This window comes from Diadema setosum, chromosome 1, assembly GCF_964275005.1.
Source record: "Diadema setosum chromosome 1, eeDiaSeto1, whole genome shotgun sequence".
NCBI lineage: Eukaryota > Metazoa > Echinodermata > Echinoidea > Diadematoida > Diadematidae > Diadema > Diadema setosum.
The window spans coordinates 12,745,799-12,772,475 of NC_092685.1; the positions used below are offsets into that span (position 1 = coordinate 12,745,799).

The following is a 26,677-nucleotide window of genomic DNA, read 5'->3' on the forward strand; positions in this document are numbered from 1 at the left end:
GAGTCGCAAATGATTTTGTATAATCATCGAATTGCCTTTGGCCGTTGATTCTTGCGTACCAATGCCCACAAGGAATACTTGGATCTTCATTAGTGCGAGACTGGTGTGGTTTCTTTGGACGCAGTTTAGCAATGGGCTCCCACTTGAGTCGAAGATATTAGTAGGTGGATAGATGAATAGATAGGCAGACAGACAGATAGATAGATAGACAGACAGACAGACAGACAGACAGATAAATAGGTAGGTAGGTAGGTAGACAGACAGACATACAGACAGATAGACAGAAGACATATGAGGGACAACATCATACCGCGGGGAAATCTGTATGGTTTCTTTGAGATCTTCTGAGACTGAAATGAAAAGAAACTCAGACTGAAAAAAAAAAAAATCGTCTTCCTGTGGCAGGGGATTCTTAGGGAGATTCCACTATAGGCACTGATAGGAATACTTGGATCTCCATTAGTTTGAGGTTGGCGCGGTTTCTTTGGACGCAGTGGTAATAGACCTCCACTTGAAAAACAGATAGCGTAAAAGTGGTACACCGCAAAAATCTCTACACTGACAGTATTAGTGGGTGGATAGACGAAAGAATAGATAGATAGTTTGATAGACACATACATTAAGAGTAGACAGACAGAAAGACAGACAGAGAGACTCAAGGAAGGAGGAGCAACAACATATACCGCGGAGAAGCCTCCATTTTTCTAGACTTCCTGCCCAGCGCAGTATATGTTATGGATCAATGGTACAATCGTTTTTCAAACTGACCTTTCCATCAATATTCTTTAAACATCCGAAGGGTTTGTATCTGATATATTTTCATCTATTCTTCCAGATTGGGATTGGTTACCGCTTTCCTGCACAGAGAGACGCACAGCAATAGGATGTTGTTTCATTCCCAGTACGGCCCTCCGTCTTCGCCGTGTCTGGCGTATACACCATGTCTTCCTTTATTTCTCCCTTTCTCATTTTCCCTTTATCCGACAGTTTTATTGCCCAGTGGCATTGTCAGGCAATCCACGTCTTCCTTGAAAGAGTACACAAACATCTTTCGGTCATTTCCTGCCTCCAAAACAGGGTTTTGATTACTGGAAGGTTGACGAGAAAACGCTACATGAGAAAGTCGAACACCTTTAAAGATCGAATAGTATTTTGCAAACAGTTTTATGATGTTCTTATGAATTGAAAACGCAGGAGTGCGGGAAAAAATGATGCATAGGAAGAAATCGAACAGCAAGGATTTTGCTGTAGTAAAGACCCGGAAAAGGATAGGGTAAGGAATTTCTAAAGTTTCACATCCAACACTTTGCCTCTTGCCTCAGAGGATCAGGGGTGTAGGCGTGGGGGAGGATTTTTGTTCTCGACATGAAAAGTGTGAGGCATCAATGTCCCCGAATACTAATGAGAATTAGTTCCTTAAGCCAAACCTATCACTCCTGGTTTGGTGACGTTAAAAGAAACCAAAAAATGTTTACACTGCCGGGAATAGCAATTAATTGATTGTGACTAACAGCAATAAGCGTAATAGATTAATCCGTCACAAAGTTTGACTCAGAAGATCTCGTAACATGATTGCTACTTCATTTTTCTTCCTATTTTCAGCATCCTAAACGGCACATGTATCATTTGATTTTGATCATTACAAGACAAAGATAATATCTATTAGAATGCAGGTATTTCTGAAGCAAACAATACAAATAATGGCATACGGTTTAGGCATTTAACTGACCAAAATGACAGGAATGTTCCATGATTGGATGTGTAAGCCGATGATAGATTGCATCTTATAGTAAAGTCATTCCGTCATTCCGCATTCGCGTCGTGACCGTGACATGAATCAATTTGATGAACGTAAAGAAGAAAAAGAAAAGAACAGCGAGAAGCCAAGACCACACATGGGGTAAATGGAAGAGAAGAAAAGATGCCACCATGGCTAATCCATTATGTGGATGTTGTCCGAAATTGAGGTGTTGACGAGGATATCAGGTGTAAGCTCGAGGATGATGGGGGCACGCGAGGGTGGGGGTGGAGTGAGTATTGATAGGGGCAGAGTCGGGTATCAAGCGTAAGCCTACCCGTCAGCAAAAACATCTACGTGCGATGTGAACTTACAGCCTCGTCTTTACTATCATTATGCTAAGAATGCTTGACAAATCTGACGAGATTATGCCAGTAGGTCCTATACAGTTCAATCTGCACAGAATAGGTCGCTCGGAAGGGAAATCATGACAGTCCTTTATAAAAGAGTCATTGAAGTCATATTTATTTGATCATAATTTATCTACTCACGCAGCATCATGGTGCAATGCACAGGCCATTTACACGCTGACGGGAATAAACGTAGGTACATACTGACATTGTTTCTATGATTATATGAATTATTATGTTTAGTTTTTATGAGGCGAACTGTTAGTTTGCTTCCATCCATGGTATCTTGCATGTTTATTAATGACATTCTATATCTAATCACTGCAAGAGATTTAGCTGACACTTCAGATTAACAACACCATCCTGATCCCATCAAAGGAATACAATCGCCGTAACTATGGACATGATTGCGTAAGCTATATGTTTACCAGAAAAGAAAGAGTAAAAATCAGATAGCGCACTAAAGTAGACCAGCAACTCGCAGTTTTAGACCTAGAAGTTCATTCACGTCACTTTAAGAAGAGAGACAGGTATTTTATAAAATAAATGGAGGATTACCATGGCAACTGGGCCCAAGCAATACTTACGAGATACCACTGCTTGGATAGGAGAGGATCATTGAACGGGGCATTCTTCCATGTCTTCGGCTCCTCTTGGCTCGCTGGCTTCAGTTTTGGGTAGTCGTATTTTTCGTAAAGCTTTTTCAGATCCTTGAAACCGCGTTTATCCCGGGTGAAGCCTTGTTGTCGAACGACGCGTTTAATCTGGATGACAGGAGGAGAGGGAGAAAAAATCATAGTCATGAAATAAGATTATGTAGGTGTTATTTATGAGACCTAATTATACCTGATCTAGTCTCTGTGTGTGTGTGCGTGTGTATGTGTGTGTGTGTGTATGACAAATATCCCTGAACAGTAGGGCCTACGTTACAGAAATCTTTCTTGGAACCCACGCAAGGAGACACGAAATTCATGAGGAGGGGGGGGGGGGGGGCGGAGAGATTGGATGAATCTTCAAATTTGTTTTTTGGCTTTCTCCGGGCTTTAAGTCCGGGAGCAAAGCCAGGGATGGTTTTCTTTAATGAATATCATTACAAGACTGTACTAGCAGTTGCGGTGGTCACTCACTAAGAGACTTCACGTCATGTATAACATGATGCGACCTTGAGCAGAGAAAAGCAGCAGTTCACCGTGCTGTGCCGTGATTACCTTTTCTCTCTGGGCATACACCTGATTAAACTGGAACCAGTATTGGATGCAGCATCGGCTAGCGCGCCACGACGTGTTTCAATTATTTTGCACATAGCCGAGCGAACACTTACACACCACTCACTCTCTCTCGAACAAAGTACGATCCAATGTGGTTGCATTGATTGTAACGAGAGATTTGCAGCTTAAATACAAGATTAAGGCTTGAAAATGAATTATCATCGTCAAAAGCGAGTGGCGGGGCGGGGGGGGGGGGATGGAGAAGGAAGAGCACGAACCGTGTTTCATCAAGAGATAAAACAGATGATTATTGAGAATGCGATTTTTCACAGCTTGATCGTGCCATCAATTACCCTCGTACGAAAACCCATTTCTTACAGTCCTACGAGAAACACTCTCAGACTACTCCATGAGCGAGTTTACATTTGTGTGTGTGTGTATTTGTTTTTGCTATGTCGTTTTGTAACAATCATCAGTAGAGCACTCTGGAGAAAATCATGCTGAAATAGAGAAAAGAGAAAGAGAATTAATGCAATCAACTGATTGTGTTGGAGGAGTCTGATTCGCCTGATTATTCTATGACGCAATAAACTCCTTTCCTTTCTTTTCAGATGGACGACAGTTCTATGTAATCCCATGGCAACAAGAAAAAAAAATCATATCTTATTGGCGCTGGTGATCATGCCGGCTTGTCATGACAACGAAGAAATTGTCTTCAAAGTTATTTCATAGTTACTGCGGGCACCAGGTGGACCAACTAACGAGGCTTCGTTTCATCAGGTTTGATTGAAACGATTGCCCACTGTTCCCTTGTGATTAGAACATTTGTGACCCTCTTTACAAATTGTTGATAGAGCCACGGAAATGCGTTCATTTCTTATTTCTTAAAAAAAAAAAAACAACCCAGACTATCATTTACGAGAGTGACGTTCAGTATTCTCGTGACGCAATAGAAAATATGGACACCTAATAAAAGAAACTACATGTACCACAGAAAATGCAAGAAAACTGACTCCAGAATGAATACGCTTTGAGAAAATGTCCACTCACGATAATCTCAAGCATGTAGAAGGGTTAATAGTAGGTTAACAGTCAGCGCCAGTTAAGAAAATATACAATGAAGAATGAAATCACGTTGTCAAGGAATTATTTTTTCCCTTAAGTGAACATATTTCCATATTGTTAAAAAAGTAAAATGGTTAAATCTGTGTCTACTCAAGGAGACAATCCTTTGAAAGGTTGCATTTGATAAAACCATTTTATTGATAAGTTGATGAGTCGTTACGATACTTTTGGATTGATTATGCAACGTCTATAGGTAGTTTGCTTAGTTATTAATGTTTCATAGCGTTAAAGTTTGGTTTGCTTTAATTTCTAAATCTCTGGATCACAGCGACCAAAGGATACAAAGTTTTCAACAAAGTAACCGATTGAAATCGATATAGGAAATGCAATTCATATATCGTCAAAAACCATCATGATCTCTGATCCTAGAAATGTAACATTATCAAAGCAGCAAAATCGCATACTATTATACTCATGAGTAAAAATTGTTAAAGTTTGAAGAAGAAGTAAAATGACACTATCTATTTCGTATTTTGAAAAAAAAAAGTAATCTCCATGTATCAAATTTTACAACCAGATCATTTTCTTCCTCAAATTTAATGCCTGAAACTTTATCCGATTAACTTGCTGGCAGTCATCCATTTCATCACGATGATCACTGTAAGGAAGATTACTTCCGTTTTGCGGAAAAAAAGAGCGAGTATCTGTGATGATTAAGGCGTGGGTTGGTGACTGCATGACTGTGTTTGTGTCTGTCCATGTACCCATAATTCTTGAGGCAGGGAGTACATCAGCTCCGAGATTTCATTCTACGTAGATAAATCAACGCTAAGATCAGACAACGATTGGAATACCTCAGTAAATGGTTTACAATGTAAATGACATTACATGGTATGAGGGTTTTAGTTTTCCATTAATTGCCTTCATTGGTTTGCAAACAACACATCTCTGCAGTAAAAAAATTCTTACAAACAGCTCTGTCTGTGTTATTGTGAAAATGAAATGATTAGTTCTTCTAATCTTCTTGGCGTTGGCTAATTTTATGGAAATGACTGGCTTATTTTGCCATAACGTTGACAGTCAACTGTGAATCAAATTCATGTGAAATTGGCAACGTTTCTTGTCTCGTTACAAATGGAGCATATTCGTGACAATATGCCTCCGCCATGCAGTACAAGATATCGAAGAATGATCTGTGTGTGTGTGTGTGTGTGTGTGTGTGTGTGTGTGTGCGTGTGTGTGTGTGTGTGTGTGTGTGTGTGTGTTTTGGGTCTCTTTTTTTTTTAAACCAGAGTTTGTGTTGTCGATACGATGTTCATAAAGCAGGAACCGGATATGTTAACGCTTGCCTCCTGATTCCAAGGCTTCATTTCGCATACTTACACATCTCTGGTTTCCTCTTGTATAGCTCCCAGGACATAGCTCCCAGGAGTGAGGACATCATTATTGTAATAATGGAATGGTGCTAAGTTACAATGCAACATCTGTCGCAGTCAAAACACCTTTACCATTCTGCGCCCCCTCTCTTTCTCTTTCTATCTACCTACTTACATCCCTTCTTCTCTGTTTCTCTATCGATCATTCTTTTTCCCCATTTGCTCTGATTGATTAATCCGCTTAGATGCTTACCTATATACCGGTTTGTCTGCTCTGCCTCCGTATAATATTGTTAAACCAACCACCTCCCGTTCTCCTTTTCTTTTTCTGTCCTTCAGACTTCTTCTATTGATTTCCCGTGCTATCTGCCTCACATTTTTTCACCTCAGGTTTCGATGTTGAGAGTACAGAGAATATTCATGATATCCTGTCACTTCGAATATCTACATAGGAGGAATCTCATGAAATGTGGGAATACTAGTCACATTTGAAATGGTGAGCGAGGGGGCGCTATATACTTTCACCAAGGCATGTTGTCTGGATAATTTTCTCCCGATTTAATGGCCTATTTTGCCACTTTTGCTTTTCCCGGAGATTATTTTGGAGATGACTGAATGGACTGTGTAAATCCCTCGTCATATTGACTTTGATGGAACAAGTGACATTGGACTCAAAAGCAAATAAGTAAGTACTTTTTCTATCGTACATCGCTGTTCTAGTCAAAGCACGTGTGACTGACTGTGAAATGGCTGCACAGCAGCATCCTCGCACAGCAAAGCCAGTGGGCTCTACGCCCGCGCCCTCCACTGAAACTGCGGTGCTGCCGGTGGGCACCGCACCTGCGCCCTCCGGCCGCATGCTACACATGCCCAGTGAAAGTTCGATGCTTGCGGACATTTGGTCAAAAATGCCACTTCTTGAATCAGTTTCTTCAAAACTTGACAAACTGTGTGATAGAACAGAACAAGTGGAATCTAAGGTGGCTGAAATTGAACACCATGTGTCAGAGATGGATCATGGTTTGAGTCATTTTGAACTTGATTTGGAGGAACTGAAATGTAAAATTGAATCTAAAGCAGACAAGTCCACCATTGTCAAGCTTGAGACACAGATCGTAGATTTAGTCAATAGAAACAAAAGGAACAATGTAGTCCTACACAATGTGCCTGAAGGTGCGGAGGAGGATGCCTCAGATTGTAAGGCAGTGGTACATGCCTTTGTGCGCGACGCTCTTGGTATCCCGCACTCTATGGAGATCGATCGTGCCCATCGCACTCCGATGAGGATGACGGTACGACCAGATGAACCCAGGGGAAACAAAAGACCGCGCCCCATCCACGTTCGCTTTTTGCGTTATGGAGACCGTGAATTGGTGCTGAAGACTGCTATTATCAAACGTGGTGTAGAATTCGGTGGGAACCGTATTTTCGTATCGGACGACGTACACAAATCGACGCGCGAAAAACACCAACAGCTGATGAAAAAAGTGAAGCAATTGCGCGAAGATGGCCATTTTGCATTTATTCCTTGGTCTGTCCCCCGTGTCATCAAGTATAAGGAAGGAGGGAAGGGAGCAGTAGGACCACTCAAGACTATTCGCGATCTATAGACAGAGTATAGTTGATGCGGGAAAAGCATGGTATTCGTACAAATGAACGTGTTTCAACACTGGACATTGATTAGGGCCTTTTTGAATGGCAGAGGAAAGTTAATTTTGCGAACATTATTTTGTCCCCCTGAGTTTCAGAATTTTTTTTTGAGAATTTTGAGAAGAAACAATGGATTGTCATAAGTGCCTAGATGAAAGGTTTCAAAGTAAGACTTTGCTTGGTTTTAATTATAAGCACCCTCTATTGGATTTACTACAGAGTTTTGTAGTTTGTATGTATGTAGTTTTGCTTCTTCAGATAAAATGGCAAATTGATTGCATGTACAGGTCTATGAAAACTAAATTGATGACAAATTTGAACAATGAGTGAAAATATAGAGGTTAGGTTATACTCTCTCAATGTCAGAGGTTTAGCTAATGATGTGAAACGAAGATGTCTATTTAGTTGGCTTAGAAGGCAAAAATATGATTTATTCTTACTACAAGAGACACACAGTACAGAGAACTGTGAAGCAGTGTGGTCAAGTGAATGGGGTAATAAAATATATTTTTGTCACGGTCAGTCGGACAGTGCAGGTGTCTGTATTTTATTAAGAGCCAACTGTGGTTTAGATGTTTTGGAAGTACACAGAGACAAAGAAGGAAGGTTACTTTTGCTTAATTTGTCTTATGGTGAAACTACAAAGTTTACAGTTGTAAATTTATATGGCCCAAACAAAGATAAGGTGGATGTTTTTCAAAATTTACATGATGTATTAACTGAGTATTGTGAAGAACCTTTGTTCATAGGTGGTGATTTGAACACTGTTCAAAACCCTGTTTTAGATCGGTATCCAGTTCATGTTCGATATCACCCCCGTTGTTATGATGCATTAGAAACCTTAAAAGATGATTTTGATCTTGTGGATGTTTGGCGTGAAAGAAACCCCAGTAAGCTACAATTTACTTGGCGCTCCAAACTCTCACGTAGCAGGTTAGACTATTTCTTGGTTTCTAAAAATATTTGTAACTATGTTGAGGATTGTAATATACATTATGGGCACAGGAGTGACCATTCAGCTATTTCCTTAATAGTTATTAAGAAGGTCCCTAAAAGAGGACCAGGGTTCTGGAAGATGAATACATCTCTTTTGTCACAAGAATACAATCGGGAACAAATAAGAAAAGTTATAATATCTACAATTAAGTTGCACTCTCATATGAGTGTCTGTAACTTATGGGAGTTTGTTAAATTTAAAGTAAAACAAAAGTGTATTGAATTATCTTCAAAGATTAGACGAGATTTAAAACATAACTTCCAATTATTAGCAGAATCAATAGAAAAACTTCAAAACGATTTTGATCAAAATCCTGATGATCATGATCTAGAAAAGTTGTTATTGAACAAGAAAGCAGAATTAACTAAAATTCAAGAAGAATTTGTTAGGGGATCAATGATTAGAACCCGGGCTTCTTGGGTCAGTGATGGTGAAAAAAATACAAAATATTTTTTTAATTTGGAGAAGAGAAATTACAACAAAAAACATATTCAAAAACTTCTAAAGAATGACGAGATCGTTTGTGACCCATCTGAAATTTTGATTATGGAAAAGGATTTTTATGAAAATTTATATACATCATGTAAAGTTGAAGAAAGGGACATTAAAGAAGTTTTTGATAATATTTCAATGCCTACGCTAAAAGAAGAACAGGCAAACCTCTGTGAAGGCATGGTATTTGAAAAAGAGTGTTTCGAGGCTGTTAAATCAATTCCAAGTGAAAAAACTCCGGGTTGTGATGGCCTTCCTATAGATTTCTACAAGGTATTTTGGCAAGACATAAAAGATATACTATGTCAAGTTTTTAACACATGTTTTATAGATGGAGAGCTGTCTACACTGATGAAGCGGGGTGTCATCACTTTACTGCCAAAAAAGGGTAAAGATAAGCTCCATTTGAAAAACTGGAGACCTATCACACTTCTGAACAATGATTATAAAATTTTAGCAAAAGTTCTTGCAAATAGACTTAAGAAAGTTCTGCCTTTTTTAATAGATTTTGATCAGACAGGCTTCTTAAAAAATCGTTATATTGGAGAAAATATTCGACTATTGAAAGATGTGATTCAGTATTGTCAAATGAAACCATCCAAAGGTTTAGCTGTGTCAATAGACTTTGAAAAAGCATTTGACAATATTGAGTGGAATTTTTTAATAGCTTGCTTAAAAACCTTTGGTTTTAAAGACGACTTCATTACATGGATTAGAGTGATGTACTCGGACATATCCAGTTGTGTAATTAACAATGGATATTCTTCAAGCAATTTTAATTTGCAAAAAGGTGTCAGACAAGGTTGCCCTTTATCACCCTATTTGTTTTTAGTTGGAGTTGAAATCCTAGGTATCATGTTAAGGCAAAGTAAGAACATTACTGGCATTAAAATTGATGGAGTCGAACTCAGAGTTAGTCAATACGCTGATGATACGATTGTATATTTATCTGCTAATGAAGTGAACTTAAGAAACACATTTCATTTACTGTCTGCTTTTCAAAAAATATGTGGGATGAAAGTTAATATTGAAAAAAGCAACATCGCTTGTCTTGGTCCGTGGAGTGGCACTTTGTGTTCAGATATCCAGATGAACTGGGTAACAGAATATCTATTTTACTTGGGAATATATATACCTTTAAGAGGAAGTGTAGACTGTTTTAACCAGAATTTCCAAATAAGGTTGAAAGAAACGGAAAGCACACTGAACATTTGGAGACACCGTAACTTGACACTGCTAGGAAAAATTACTATAATTAAGTCACTGGTGATGCCTAAGTTTGGAACCAAAAAACTGACCGTATTAAACGTATTATTATGTATGATGATTACAAAAATGGAGGCTTGAAAATGCCACATGCAGAAAGTTTTTGTCAGGCATTAAAAGTATCTTGGGTAAAGAGATTTCTCGAGGAAGAAATTCAAACAGGAACCAAAAAATGGAAATTGTTCTCTAAATTCTTTCTGGAGAAATGTGGAGGAAAGAGTGTTTTCAGAGGAAACTTTAGTGCACACGATTGTAACCACTTATCTGTAAATCTCTTTTGGATTGATGTATTAAAGGCTTGGGCCCATTACAGATACTACAACCCTGCTAGATATAAAGATATACTTTGGCAACCGATTTGGAATAACTCATTTATTAAGGTAGCAGGCAAAACTGTATTTTACAAAAGGTGGTCCAATGCAAGTATATCTTACGTTAGAGACTTGATACGAGAAAATGGTTTTTTTAAGTCTTTTGAAGAATTGCAGGCTGAATTTAATCTTCCTATTTCAAACTATTTAGATTATTTTGCAATTTTATCAGCTATACCTGCTGAGTGGAAAAGAGCTTTGAAACAAGAACATGTAAATGTTGATGAGCAGCCGGAAGTTTTTGATGACAAGTTGGAAGCATTTGTATGCCATAAATCACCTGTTAAATTTTGTTACTCACAGTTGTTAAAAAAGATCTGTCCAACCGAGTATTCCCGTGTTTTGTTAAAATGGGAAACAGATTTGCAACAACCCCTTGAGAGTTTGATTATATGGAGAAAGCGTTTCAATATTTCATTCTTTGCCACATTAGATACAAAAATTAGAACCTTTCAATTTAAGTTTTTGCACCGTATAATTGCAACAAACAAATTTCTATTTAAAATTGGTATAAAATCATCCCCAAATTGTAATTTATGCAACACTGAAGAGCAAACATTGCTCCATCTGTTTTTTTACTGTGATTATGTACGAACCTTTTGGCAAAACGTTACGAAGTGGCTAGAAAGAACTGCAATACTTTCTTCACCTCTAACCTGTATCGATATCTGTTTTGGTATTGACACCCAGAAGACTCTGGTAAACACCATTATTTTATATGCAAAACATTTTATTTTTCGTAACAAATGTCAAGACAAGACCTTAAGTTTTCATCAGTTTAAGAATGAGATAATTTATCTAGAAAAGGTTGAAAGAGCTATAGCTTATAGAAAAGGAAAATTAACATTTCATAGAACCAAATGGTGTTTGTTACTTGCAGTCTAAGCAATTGGGCTCAGTTACATTCCTAAATTCTAATTACAGTCAATTACACTTTTAACTCAGATTTTCAAACCTCTGCACTTGTCATGATCAGTATGATTATAGACTCTGTTTGGACTGGCTTGTTCGGCCTGTAGACAAGTGGGGATGGAAAGTTTTGCAGAGATGATTAAATCATCCCTGAAATATGACTGAGAATATGTTGGGGTTGTGGCTGAGCCCAATAAGCTGTGTGGACTCGGTTCTTTGTTTTTGGTATAAATGAGGGAGTTTTTAGCCTCCCCCTTGCATTGTATTACAATTTGTTTTTACCATTGCAAAAAAGAAAACATTATACTGTACTTATATGCAGCAATGTCAAAATTCTGTATCTGTTAATCTGTGAAGAAGCAAAATAAAGACGGAAAAAGAGAAATGGTGAGCGCATTAATTCTTGTTAGTGCGTCTGACGCATGATACATACAGTCAGCAGTGAGCGGTAATAGTTGTTCATAATAGGAGACGATAATTCATATGTAACCATGACGAAGGCTGGATTATTTCTTCCGCCGTTAGTATTTGCTGAATAGAACTTTGATCTCTAATCTCTGATGGATTTTCTTTTTACAACTAAAATTATGTAAAGTCGACATAATCTTTTAGTGTTCTTTTTTTTTTCTCAAGCCTGTTAACCTGTTTACCGTTTCGATGTCTTTTATTCTGAGATAGATGTGACATGTCTCAAATTTCGTCCAGGTATGAATTTCGAAGTGTTATTTCATTTTAAGCAAAATGAAAACGTGAACGAAAAAGTGTCCTTGACTGTAACTCCAACTCCAAAAAAAAAAAAAAAAAAAATGAAATGAAATGGTGAAATGCACTTCAATTTCATTGCCGCTTTGTTAATCAAAATCATATCGTTGATGTGATTCTATCGGAGTGTCGCCACAATATTTATCTTTTTCGGTTTTTTTTTTTCGTTTGTTCTTTTCGACTCGCCTTCTATCCAGAGCGATTCAATTTCCTGTACGTCTAGCCACCTTCTTAATATCCTGAGGTTCGTTTGTTTTGCTTTTTGTTGTCCTATTTGCGTCTATTTGTTTGGGTGCGTGGCTTCTTCCTGAGACGCATGATGGCTATATTCAAACATGCATTAGACCTTACATAGTGCGGCAATTACCGTACACTTGCATGAGATAGATGGTTCTTCGCTTGATTTAACGCCGTAGGCGGTATATAGGTAAACTCGAGTCATAATTGTTCCAAATATTTAAGTCAATGTTAAATTGCACTTTAATCTAATGCAGGATTAAGTACGTAAACAGTGATGATTGAGAGACTGACCTCCGTTAAATAGTTGCTTCTGTAAGCGGAAAAGAGTTTGAAATCACTGTTGGTCATTAAAGTGTGTGTTTTCTTTTTTTGTATATCTTTCCCATCAAATCAGCTTTATTCGCAAGAGAGGGTCCTATATATTGGACGATTGATACTGCTTTTAAAGGAGCTCTTGTGACGAGATGATGCACCATTACAGAACTACAAAAGTGCTCATAATATTCATAAGACAACAAGAAAAGAGGGAGAAAGAAGCAATGAGTGAGAGTAGGAAAGGGAGAGTGGGGACCTGTCCCTGTTTCTAGAGCATGACGGATCATTCCTGTCGACTTTTCTCTGCCTCATGTTAATGCTACCATTTTCTCCACTTGCTGATTGGTTCTTACTTTCTGATTGGTTAACATGTTAATTTGAATTAAGGCTCTGTGCAATGAGCTGATCAAATGACAATGTCTCCTTGTTCTCGATGGGTTCTTTTACTTGAAAACTGTTTTCATATCGCATCTCTGGAGATTAACTTGATTAGTTTGACTTTCCGGTGAAATTGTCAAACGTTGACTTCTCTCCTTTGCTGTACAGAGTTCAATTTGATGAACTTAGTTTGGAAGTAAAAATATGATGATGACTGAATGATAGTTTATACAATCGAAGGTCACGTGTGTTTCACGTTCAAATGCACACTATTGAAAGTGCAAAACAAAGATTGCCCTTATTTTTTCTATCCAGTTTATAAATGGAGAACAAAAAGCTATATGATAAGGAAAAGACTGGTACGCTAAGTCCTATGCTTCAGGCAAATCGTTTAAGTCGGCAAACAGTACTTTTTTTTTTGTGTGTGCGTTGCGTGTTTATGTCTGCGTGTTCTCTTATATATATATATATATATATATATATATATATATATATATATATATATATCTGTGTGTGTGTGTGTCTGCATATAACATACATAATAATACATATAACAAATGGATCTCTTCACAAATTTCAAGATGTGTGTGCCTATAATGAGACAGTTGCAACTGATTGTTTTGAGTTAAAGCCAAGATAAAAATCATGAGCTTACATACCGAAAGCATGTTTGCTGATGATTTTTATCTTGACTATTACACAAAACACGGAATAATCGATGTGTATTAACGTCGATGAAAGGTAATTTGTCCATCGGTTGCAATAAAAACAAGTCGATGTAAGAATGATTACTTTGAATAGTGATACAGTTATCGTATTTATGTTTTCTTTTACTGGTTTTTAGAGACGGTCTAAATTATTTCCGCTACTCCAGTCTCTCATGCCATATGGTGCTGATAATCTGTGCGATTGCCACAACTGATAATTCTAACCCTGAGAAGATGACATGATACCAACAGTTTAAGTGCTCTACTCCTTGGAAAAGAAAGAAAAACCTATATAGAGAAAGGAATAATAATATTGTAGTGGCATGTTGACGATTGGCGGCACGAGAGAACATCTGGGGAGAGAGATGCTAATCGCGGTTATTTTCTTATTCATGTATTTATTTTGTTTCTTGCTCTCTTGACTTGTCTGAGATGCGATAAGCAAAACAAGCAAATGAATAAATATTTTTGAGTAAAGACGTCCCGTATGACAAATATGCACTATCCCGCACTCAATATTATCTTTCCCTCTCGTCTGATGGAGAGTGCTCTCGACACAAAAATAGCCGCCACCCAAGCATGATAATATATTTCTTGTGTTCAGAGATAGAATGATGGAATGCCTCTTGCGGTTTCCTGCCAAGACTACTGTCCTCCCTCCTTCCTCCCTTCCTATCCCATTCCCCATCCCTTCTCTCTCTCTCTCTCTCTCTGTCGTCTTGTGTTATGACGTCATTGTTGTCATGGCTACTGTATTTATCTTTCGCCGAATAATTGATGTGAAAGCGGTTTTTATGTCATATCTGATGTTATATTCCCCTCGACAGATGGTGTTCCGTAAGACTGAGCAGCTATGAGAATCACCGACACTCGTGGGCTAAGCAAGCTTAGACAAAATGGGTTTGGCCTAATTCTGCGCGATATGCCGGGAAGTTACATCTAGGGGTTCATTTGCGAGGCTGTGATTTGACACTACGATATTAAGAAACAAACAAGCAGTTTAAGCTGTGAAACGTAATTGGGGCTCAGCTGAAAGAAATAACTTATGAAAAGTTTTTTTTTTTTTGAAAGAAATAGTTCTTGTTGTTGGATGGAATTAAAAGAAAAGGTCAAGCATAATTCATAATCAAAGAAACACACATATAGTTATGCTATAACTCTTGGGGTATTATTATCGCTATTCCAACACTAATATCCAAAAAAAAAAAAAAAACTTTTCGAGGTATTTAACGTTCATTGTCAATGTTTTATCCTATAGCTTCATTCTATAGACTCACTGAAACAGGTTTATCTTGCAGTTCAAATTAGATTTTATCAAATGTTAAAGTAGACCTGCAATGTATTCTTTAAAACATTGCCTTTAATTGGTGGGCGTTAAGAATTATAGAGACTGTCTTTGTCATTCTTTAATAAGAATTGTAAACGATAAAGGGAATACAAATTGCATTAACCTATACCTGATGGTCGGGATAAAAACTAATAACGCAGGATAAACCTAATTTTCGATTCCGCTATCTTGTCGCGTGTAAACGGAGTAGAGAGTGGACAGAGACTCTGACTAGTCCTCAGATGTTTGAAGTGCTTCTGAATGTAATCTTGGCATGGTCTCCATTATTTGATGGCTAGATAAAAATGTTGCAACGTAATTATGCACGTCGATATATTAACATGTAGACTTCAGAGCTAAAGAAAGATTTTGAAACGATTTTTGAAAAAAGAAAAGATATTCCATTTCATTGTTATCTATCTCATGGGCACTTATATATATATATATATATATATATATATATATATATATATATATATATATTCTTATTATTCTTATATTTCATTTCATTGTTATCTATCTCATGGGCACTTATATATATATATATTCTTATATATATACATATATATATATATATATATATATATTCTTTGGTAATTGTTGACGTCTAATCATTGCAGATAACTGGAAGTCAACAACTATGAAAAAGCTGCATCTCTTACAAAGGCCTTTAACTATATCATCATCAGATATAAATTTCACTGCGCGTCATTTTCTGGGGAACATTTCCGGCTGAGGTAGGCAATGACGCCTGACAACGGCCAAAGATAGAGATTTATTATTTCTTATTCATCATTATCTTTTCTATTTATTTTTTTTTTTCAGGAGCGTGTTAATGAATATCCTCGAACCCCCTCCCACATAGACACCTCACACGCACACACCAGCGTGATATGCTTTGTGATACCAAGGAAGCGCACTTCGTCATGTTCGTAATACGCTCCTTTGTGACGTGCTGGGGATTCGATCGAACGCTCGGCAGATGTAGTCATGCGTCTATGGCCGTGGGCAAGGTGTTTTGCTCCATCTTTGCCTGTCTCCGCTGTGACATGGAGGAAGTACATCTTTATACGATGTCTTACAAGATATTCATCTCTCTGTCCATATCGCTTGCTTTTCCCCATTGTAAAGAGCAGACCGAGTGATAACTCGTCAAAAACCTAGAATAGACAATATCATCTCTTCAGGAAAGAATGCAGGTGGTCAGACGGGAATATAATGCTCTTCAATATCTCACAATAAATACTATCCTCGTGACATTTGAAACTTTTGTTTTATTGCTTTCCCGTTGTGGTAATAGTCACTAGAACTCAAGCAGGATCGAAGCGGGCAGAGAAGAAAGGTGATTCCCTGGGGATATATAATCTCAGCTGGGTTAGACCAAAAAAAAAAAAAAAAAAAATCGACACACAAACAAAACAAAAAACAACAACAAAACAAAAATAAAACAAAACAAAACAAAGGGAAACTTGCATTTTGTATGCTTAATTCCTTACAGACACAAATAAATTGTAAATGCATTTCTATTATCCAGCTGTTGTCAGCATCAATTAACTCGCAACAGTGGCTCACATAACGTCTCGTCTGTAAATCTGTATAGATGATGACTGGCGGGGGAGGGAACATACCGAATGTTCCACCCGAAGGGTTTGATATGCTATTGAGGGAGGTTATAAGTCCCTCGACTTCGTCTCTTATAGCCTCCCGAAATAGCATCACGTGACTGTGTTTAGCCAAGCACTAACCGGTATTTGACTAACCCATTTAATATAATTTGATATAATGCCTCTAAAATTCAATTACCTTATTCCTAATCGCACAGTACTTTTTTTCTTAAAGTAATAGCTTCATGAAGATAATCATTAAACACATCAGACTAATTTTTTTTTTCTTGTCTGTAGAGTAAATTCTAATCAAAATACAAGCGTCCTCATAGTTAAGGCTGCTGGAATTCTGATGTATGTATAAAGAAAACAGCAGGAGTGATAGAATGCATTTTCAATAAGATGGACATGTTACAGAGACAGCCGGGAGAGCGGAGAGTGTGACTTGGAGGTCTTCTTTAAAGTCCTTTCTGTGCCAGTGAGTCTAATGTGCACAAATTCCACACACATACCTATGGACAAGATATTACTGTGGCATGCGTAGAGTTAAACTGAAGGCAGGAAAATCCCACTCAAGAAGAAATACAGTTTGAAATGATCACTACTACTGTTTTCCTGTGTACTCCGTGCCAGTCTGATGGGGAATTAAGAATGATATTGTCGAGGAATTTTAATTGCTTCTATTTGTCAGATCAAAAGAAATCACCTTCTTTCTACTGAAAACAGGTGGGCCTACTACTAAACTCTCTTATACATAATAAGTAGGCCATAATTATTACGTATGTGTGCGTCACCAGAAGTCACCATGAATACCAAATTATTTGGGCAAACTTTTGGGGAACATCAGTATTCTGATTTTGTGATTACTCAATACATCTTATTCGGCGGTATATGGAATTCGTCTCACACAATTTTTGATCGTATCAGGGCAATTACCCCCCCCCCCCTCCCCCAGGGTAATTACCCCCCGCTAAATACTGATTAGTGATAAGGTTAGAGTAAAAATTAGGGTTAGGGTTAGGTTTAGGGTTAGAGTTTGGGTTAGGGTTGGGACTAGGTTCAGGATTATAATTACGGTTAGGGTCAGGGGAAGTGTCTGTGGTAATTGCCCAGGGGGTAATTGCTCTAGACCCCTTTTGATCATCCTATCAAGAATAGGAATAAGTAAAGGAGAGAGAGAGATGAAATAATGATGATAATAACAATAATAATAATAATAATAGTAATAATAATAATAATAATAATAATAATAAGATAATAATAATATCTCTATTGATGATTATAATAATGATAATAAAATGATAATAATAATAATTATAATAATAAAGAGCATGAGGAAGAAAAAGAATAGGAATAAGAATAATAAAGTACAAATCTTGCATAAACAAATTTCACCCACCTTGGTATCTTGTTGCAGTCGAGTCAGCGTGTCTTCCAGGCTCCTCCTATGCCGCCGACTAGCTGGCTTCGATTCCTCAGCATCTCGCTTCACGAAGTGGTGCAGGTTTGGTCGATGCTTCAATACCTGTCAGGAAGATGTCAAGGTAGATCTTACTTTCGTTTCTTTGATTTCTCTATTTTCCCAATATGACTGTGTTAGAAATTGAGCTGTGTTGTATTCCAATACACTATACACTATACACTGAGCTACTATGAGAGAATGGAACAACTTCTTACTATTCTTTATTCAGTTGTTTCTTGTTTGTTCTTTAAGATATTTTGGCAACACATTACTCATTTTAAATGGGCATAATACATAGCACTCCCACTTTCGCGCAACATTACAAACGTTACATATGATGTTATTGATGTCTTTAATTTAATAAGTCGTCACTGCCTTCTTCACGGTGACACGACATTTACACCTGCGACAAAATAATGTTCCGGTCTTGAATTTTTCCAAGGACCTAGGGTTAGGGTTGTGATAGGATTTTAAGTTTAGTTTGACGTGAGGACTAGGATTATGGACAGGGTTATGTTTGGCTTAGTGTACTTAATATTTCATGGGAGCAATTGTCAGGCGTAAATGTCATAGAGCCGCTTCAACATACACATGTGGATCTATTTCAGAAATGGACAAAAAGATGGACGTTTTCAGGAAAGGTTTGTTGGGGTGGCCAAAAAACAAAACAAAACAAAACAAACTCTATCCACATCCTTGGAGTCACTGCACTATAATAGTGGAGCAAAAGAATGATGAAATGTATCTATAAATCCAGTCACGTCACTACGTGCTGTGAGCAGCAGAAGGGCATTATAGGTCCACGTTTCCTCTGTATTGGCGACAGGGAAAGAACACGTAACTTGGATTTCTTCATGTGTTGCAGCAAGAGGGAAATGTTGTCACCCGTTATGAGCCTCGAAGAAATCCCAAATGAACGGACTTGGTGTTTGGAATCTATTATCCTGCATTCATGCTCGCTTGAGCCAGAAACCCCCCAAGCTATCAACTCGCACGCCTATACCCAGCCCATTGAAAACGCATCAAGACTCTTATGCCATGGTGTGCTGGATTGATTCACACTTCAACGCATCTCTTGAAGTCCAGGGAAGTAGATTTCGAAACAGAAAAATGGATATGAAATAAAAAAAAAAAAATGCAATAACCTGGCTTCTTCGAAAGATGAATTGCGTTCATATTTGGAGAGTGTAAAATGATAATTGGCCATTTTCAAACTATTAGTTCATTCAAGATTCAAATCCATGATACAAATTCACTTCTATCTTTTACTTTTTTGTTTTTTTTTTTTTTTTTTGGGGGGGGGGGGCGGGGTCAGTTTTCTTATAGCCAAAGTCCGTGAAATCACCGAAAGGAGAACGATTGTTCTGATAACCTGTTGTAATCTAAGCAGGCCATCTTTGAGGATGTATCTCGAGGCGAAGCTTCACGTTTGCTTTGATAACACACTTGTAGAAAGGCATTGCACGTATGTAAGTAAGTTTTGGAAAGCTCTCAGTGATTTCAGTTTTTCTCCGGGTAGTTAATCTTTTTTTTTTTATTCATGACGAAAATGATGAGAATATTAAAGGTTTTACTTGGTTGATGATAATCTTTTGTCAATAACGCGGCTAAATTTGCAATGATCTCTTAGTGAAATTGAGTATAATTATATTTAATGATTCCTCACCATCTTTTTTTGTTTTGTTTTTTGTTGGGGGGGGGGGGACTGTAGATTGCCATTAAAATCAAATTGTAAGCCAGAAACGGTCAGTTATGAGAGATGAGGGGAAAATGTGTTCTGCATACTTCTTCTATCAATATGCAAACAATATCATATTATATTTCCTAATAGTATAATTACCATTGTGAAATGGAACCACGCGTTATCATGTCAGGCAACAAATGTTGCGGGTAAAGGGCAACATCTCATTATAATAAACGGGACAAGATAATCCTTTGTGTCAATCAATAAGACCGGCACTGCACTGACGATGATTACGTCACTGCTTGTGCGGTATCCCCAATATGACGAAAATGACGTTGATTGTACATATAGTGCGTTATAGACCATAGATACTAGCGTGGTACCGTGGTAACGATCACGACCTTGTATAGAGGCAATATCCCAGGAAAATGTCTGAATGATTTGCCGTACCATATGGTTGACCGGAATGAGTAAAGCATCTCCCGCTTCCTGCGTCATTAAAGCACTAGGGGCGACACGCTCACGTCTATTGCTTATTCATCGGCGAATTCGGCTATCGGAAATGTACAGTTCTGTGTGTATCTGGAGCTGTGTGGAGGTGAAGGTGTGTGTGGATGAGTATGTGTGTGTGCGTGCAATTGCAAGAGTCATCATGTGAACCGTAATTGATGCAATATTATGCTAATTTACAAGCTCATTAGATATCTTGATCTTTCATATATAGGAAAAGTATCTATACAATCCATACCCACTCTTTTGACTAATCACAATGATTGTGAGCAGTTTATAGAGCCTATCATAGGAAATGAAACAGTATAATCCAGTTCACAATCATGCGATATAACGTGCATGAGTGCATTTATACTTAAAGATAGATAACAGATTATGGTTAGTCAATGTTAAACCTAATGACATCGGCAGGTAGATTCGTCCACATTAACAACTTCTCGGGCAAAGACGAAAAAGTGAATACGAAATTAACGTGACTTACCTAAATTAACATCATATGTATGACAGCCACTAGCCGGATAATGCTAATGTTTTGGGATATCTGAGACCCAATGTACTTTTCTCTTACATTTCTGCTGTCAAAATGGTTGTTCTCACTGCAAGAAGTGAAATGCAATTTGGTAAAGGAAGTGACAAATTTGTCCTTTCACGAGAATCTTTCCGAGCACACGAAAACAATTACTCCAAAGCTTCGGTCGAACTGTCAAATATCACAGTAATAAAAGCCTCGTTTGACAATGATTTGATTGGAGAAGTCCTAGATATCAGTGGAAAAGAGCAATTTGAATTTCGCCCAACTATTATTGAAACGCCTTCGTGATCGACAAAAGAAACATGTATTGAAACGACAGAGAATGAGAAGTGACGTGGTCTTTCCCTCAACCTATCATCTGCAGACTCACAGTCAACTGTATTCACAGCAATGACTGTCTATAGATCCATCTATTTTCAATTTATATTTGTGTATTTATAATGATAATAATAATTATTATTATTATTATCATTATTGTTATACACAAACAGAGGAAGAGAGAGAGAAAAGATAGTATACGTATGATGAAACCAGTATGCGAATAATATTGTCACAGAATGATATTACTTCAAATGTATTAGTAAAAAAAAAATCTTTCCCTTAACTTTCACCTTTATTAATAATGCCCTCTTCGGTTTTGCATCGTTGTTTGTTTGTTTTTTCAACAGGCTATCACGGCTTATTGACTCCACATATGCACGCTCTTTTCGTTTGCCTCCAAGCTGAAACCTAGAACCGAGTATGTACAGATCGTGTTCTTTTGTAAAGATGACTTTGCATTTTTTGCCAAGCTTTTTCCAACGTTAGACACTGTAAGGTATCGAGATAATACATTATGTAAACATTGACATATCATCATTTACATACTCCAAATCAGATAAACAATGTGAATAATGGAAAAGTCTGAAGAGTAATAGTTGAAATAAATTAAAACGTTCCTCCAGTTAAGGCCTTTGTATTCAGAGTCAAACGATTACTGTTTGTGACTCACATTTATTTCTTATTTACAATGAGAAAACAAAGATCAATACAACTTTCGTGCCAGTCTCAGTCTTTAATATTGCCGTAGAGAGTGACCCCAGACTATTTTTTTTTTGTCCCTTACTTCGTCAATGTTGTTGTCTTTCACATATTATAATGGTTTTGTTTATTGTACGTAGGGCAAATTTGAGTCCATGGTCCCCTTGAAGGTCTTTGCATTGTATGGACACAGTCATAATACATTTAATTCATTTCATTTCATGTATTAAGCTTCCACACAACTCATAAAGTGTTGTATTTACAACATCAATCCATGACAATGTAAAGTAACACATAAATTATATGACCAAGTTGCTTCATGAGAATTTTACCAATCACTACTATCAACACCCAATCAATTTTGCTGGGATTAACATAACTTTAATCGAATTAATCAAATGGTTTCCAGGAATCTAATTCTTCTCTACACGTATATTATATCATTTACGCATATCACAAATTAAAGCACCGTGAAGTAGCGATTGAAAATCTAATCTTGATGATAGGGGAACAGATAGCAAAGGTGTTTCGAATTTGACGAAACTTTCCGTAGGAATTTCTGTGCGATCTAATTTGTAATATTTGTGACCTTTTCAAGTCACCTGTAAATGGATGTGAGCTTCCTTCTGATTGTGAACCCCCGAGGAAAGCGCAGACAGCGGGTATCTGTTCGAGTATCACTAATTTCGATTTGGTTCTCTTCTTGAATTGTCATAGGACGCGACGCCGAATTAGTCATGGTTGTCGGATAACGTGACAGCAAGGATTACTTTTCAAACTTTAAAGGAAGCGAAAACGCTCGGCCTACAAAAAGGTTGGCCTACATTACTGAATCACAAAAAGCTTTAAACTATAGGCAAACGATTTACTGAGGAATAGGGCAACTTTTGCAGCAAATTCAGTTCAATTTAAATGATATTTGATTTCCAATAGCACACTTTGTTGATACAATTATTTCAAGAAGAAAGAACGTACGATGTATTACAAAAATATATATATATATATATATATATATATATATATATATATATATATACATTACTCGAATCCAGCGGAAAACAGGCGATACAAGTCTAATTTGCTATACGTTGTGGACAATTATTCTCAGTCATTCGAAGAACAATGCTGAGCACGAAATATCCTACTTTTGATATTTTTTCTGATAATCTGACAATTCTAGAAGTCTGTTTTGTAGCATGTATTCTTTGTGACTTACAACATAGTGGGGTCAGTCATGGAAATGCTTTAGTCAGAAGAAGTTTTAAAAAAATCTGAAATTTTTAGCACATTAGAATAATACTGAGAATTATTCATCCATCGAACTTGTTAGCCCTTTTCTAAAAATCGCTATGTCAAAAAAACAACAACAAAACAACAACAACACCCAAATTTCTTGCTTGATTTTGTTTCTGATTTTCACTTTTAACTTTCCGAATTGTACTATAAAAGTAAAAGAATGAATATTTAGGTTGCCCTCAAACAATGTGATGATGACGTCCCGTTGAAATACTGACCAGCACGCTTGTATATGTATGTGGTAATTGCAAGTATGGTTTGTTTGTTTTTTGTAAAGGATAAAGGAAAATCGGAAAGGCTGTTACAATGCAACTGTCGTGAACATGGAACGATTCAGCGTCAGTGGCACCGCGGCGTTATCGACTCAGCAGTTTTGATCGATTGGTAGGCGGATGACGGATTAATTCATACACATGAATTACATCCCCTCAACTTATTATTTTTCTGTCTGGGTATTCTAATGTTGTAGATTTCACTTAATTGCAGACAGCAACGCTAATATCGAATTTCAATTTACTGTCTGCTATAGTGCTTTCAAGCATGTCGCAAACATCTTGTAAGAGGGGGTAGTGGCGTTTTCGTTATGAATCTATTCTTATTACATTCTTTATTTTTACATAATTTTAATTGTAGTCTTCAAGCTTTCTATGGAGGATGACCTCTGGCACAACAAACAAGTGTTTAGACTATTAAAACGAGTGTAACTGGTTATCATTATCACTGTCATTTTACTGCTTTGACGTTTTTGTCGTTCCCGATATTCGATCCCGGTTGCATAAAACTATAAGAACTTTACAATACTGTTATTAATGGTAACTACGAATGATTATTTTCTTGGCTTTGGTTTTCTATGAAATAGTCACCATGGCAGAGTCACTATCAATTGTGACTATGCCATTGTTTTATCTAACTGACCCTTGATTATTATGGTAATATTAAAATGATCTTCTTTAGCAGTTAGTATTTAGTTTATGGCGTTCGTTTATAAACCTCCATCACTGTCGCCTGGATTGATGCTGCTTCCGACATTACGTAAATGTCAATGTACGTTTGACTTAAATGCCGGAAGACAGAACTCTCCCCTCAAGAATAATAAAACAAAACAAAACGGCACAACAACACACACATTTAAAAGCCATCACTGAACGGAAGATATCCCCGAGTCGCCGGACTTCGTGCAAATGTAGGAAGGCGAGATCGCCAATGGTTTTTCTACCTGGATTATCACCAGGCCGTTATTTGCTCGTACCCGTAAGTCAACGCCGATACCAGCCGTGAATCGATATCAGTCGATTCGTGCTTGTCGGTAATGGGGTGCGCAGTTTATTCGGCTTGCGGGCCGCGTTTCCATTTCCCCACATTTTGAAGATATAGGAAGACGCATAGTTGTGCTTGCAGAGCGCATTAAAACAGAGCCGTGGGCCATTTTATGACTTCAATATGCATTGCAGACATCTCCCTGGGAATAAAGGTCACGCAGAGATTTCGGCGATCACGTTGTAATATCTGGCATTTCGAGGCAACTGAAATACAACTCACGGACGGCTTTAAAATGTCAGCTGCATAGTTCTGGCTATATTTGATATTTGTGAGACAGTCTCTATCTTCATCACTGCATGCTTGTTTGCAATGTTATATTTATTCTCTCTAAGGCAAGCTTCTCAAAAGTTACCCCAAAGATATAAGTTCATGATCATTACGGCATTATTGAATATCCCAATACCAAAACATGAGATATTATTTTGTTTTCTTTTAATAATCATTACAGTGAAATCATAGAATAGGACAGAGAGTTGTGATTTAGGGCACTATCAACACGGATATTGATAATTGCTCGATTCGTTTGCACTTATATCTAATTGAGAAATTTACAGAAATGAAAAAAAAAATAAATTGCTTAACATTTGAATAACTGTTACGGGTACTGAAAATATGGTTCCTAAAATAATTGTTCTGATGTACGAATATTGTTTAAATTAATTGGAAAATGTCTTCAATTGGATAATCAACAAGAGTCGTGTGCAATTTATCTGATATGGCCACAATGTGTGGTAACGGGTAACAGACAACAAATTTCTTGAGCTATTCTGTGTATGTTACCTACAGATTACAGATGGTTTGCAGATAGTATGCTTTCTTTAATTCCCACAGGCCTGGAGATGTTGTTTTGTCAACGAACGATCAATGTCGCAGCACTGCACTTTCAGACTAAAGGACTTAATCATTAACGAAACAGCCCGCTGTTTTTTGCGTAGCGAATTGAAATGATTTGATCCCCCAGCAACGAAGCCATGCGCGTCTAAACCAGTAATAGGCACAGGAATTAGACATGGTTAACAGTACGCAGAATTATGCGAACGAATCTATAACAATATTGTCAGCCGCACGCACAAGGAATGGACTATATCTGTCACTTCCGCGTAAGTGGCAGTACATCACCTAAAAATCAAGCAATGACAGAAGAAGTAAAATCTCAAACAAGGCGTATGTACATATGGATCCTTCAAAACTGAGATCCCTATAGTGTTCACTTAAAGTGTTCACTTTAGGCAAGAACCACTTACCCATTATAGCACGTGTACGCTGAACAGGTTAACCCTAATCCCACCGGGTTTTTTGAGGGACTTGAAACCACCGGGGGGGGGGGGGGCAGCCCCCCCCCCCCTTTCAGATCTCGGTCGTGGATTGCGCGATCCTCGCGAAAATTCGCACCACGGTAGAGGCCAATGTAATCTACAAGACTGTATAGTTAGATTTTTCAAATTTTAATTCATTATATATATTTACATTAATTAATCTATGCTAATTTATGCAATTTTTTTTTTTGCCTATAAATAATAAAAGAAAGCTCCAAGACTTCTATTTTTTGGTGAACATATTCTTTTCAGTAACCTCAACAATAACATTGAAACAAAAATTTGGCGTCATAATTATTTATTATGTATTTTTTTTGTTTATTGAATTTCTTATGTATTTCTCTGTTTTTTTACTTTCTGTTTTTGTGGGGGTTTTTTTCGTCAAAATTTGTTGCAGAAACTTTTTAAAGCATAATCAGGCTAAAATAAATCATTATCAGCCATTGAAAGTAAAAATATTTATTTTTAGATGAATTAATCGCAAAAACACAGTTTGCATTGGATTTGTACACAAAATCATGTTTTTGAGCAATTTTTGGGTCGACGAATTTTTTTCAAAGGGGCGTGGCTTCAAAACGGTATGCCCGGGAGCGACAAATTTGGTATCAAAAGTTGCGTCATAAAATGTCGCGGCGAGAGCATCACGCGTTGCGGAATAATCACGCGAAACGTCGGGGGGGGGGGATATAGGGTTAAATCAACACTTGGGGGGAATAGGG

General features: G+C 37.4%; 1 protein-coding gene across 1 annotated transcript in view; it reads right to left on the reverse strand.

Annotated features, from left to right (window-relative positions):
• LOC140227033 (neuroendocrine convertase 2-like) overlaps positions 1–26,677 on the reverse strand; it is a 60,111-nt gene that overhangs the window by 21,500 nt on the left and 11,934 nt on the right. The window contains exons 2-3 of the mRNA XM_072307468.1: positions 18,218–18,343; positions 2,736–2,912 (exon numbers count right to left, since the gene is read on the reverse strand). Coding sequence (XP_072163569.1) covers positions 2,736–2,912; positions 18,218–18,343 — 303 coding nt within the window. The remainder of the gene's footprint in view (positions 1–2,735; positions 2,913–18,217; positions 18,344–26,677) is intronic.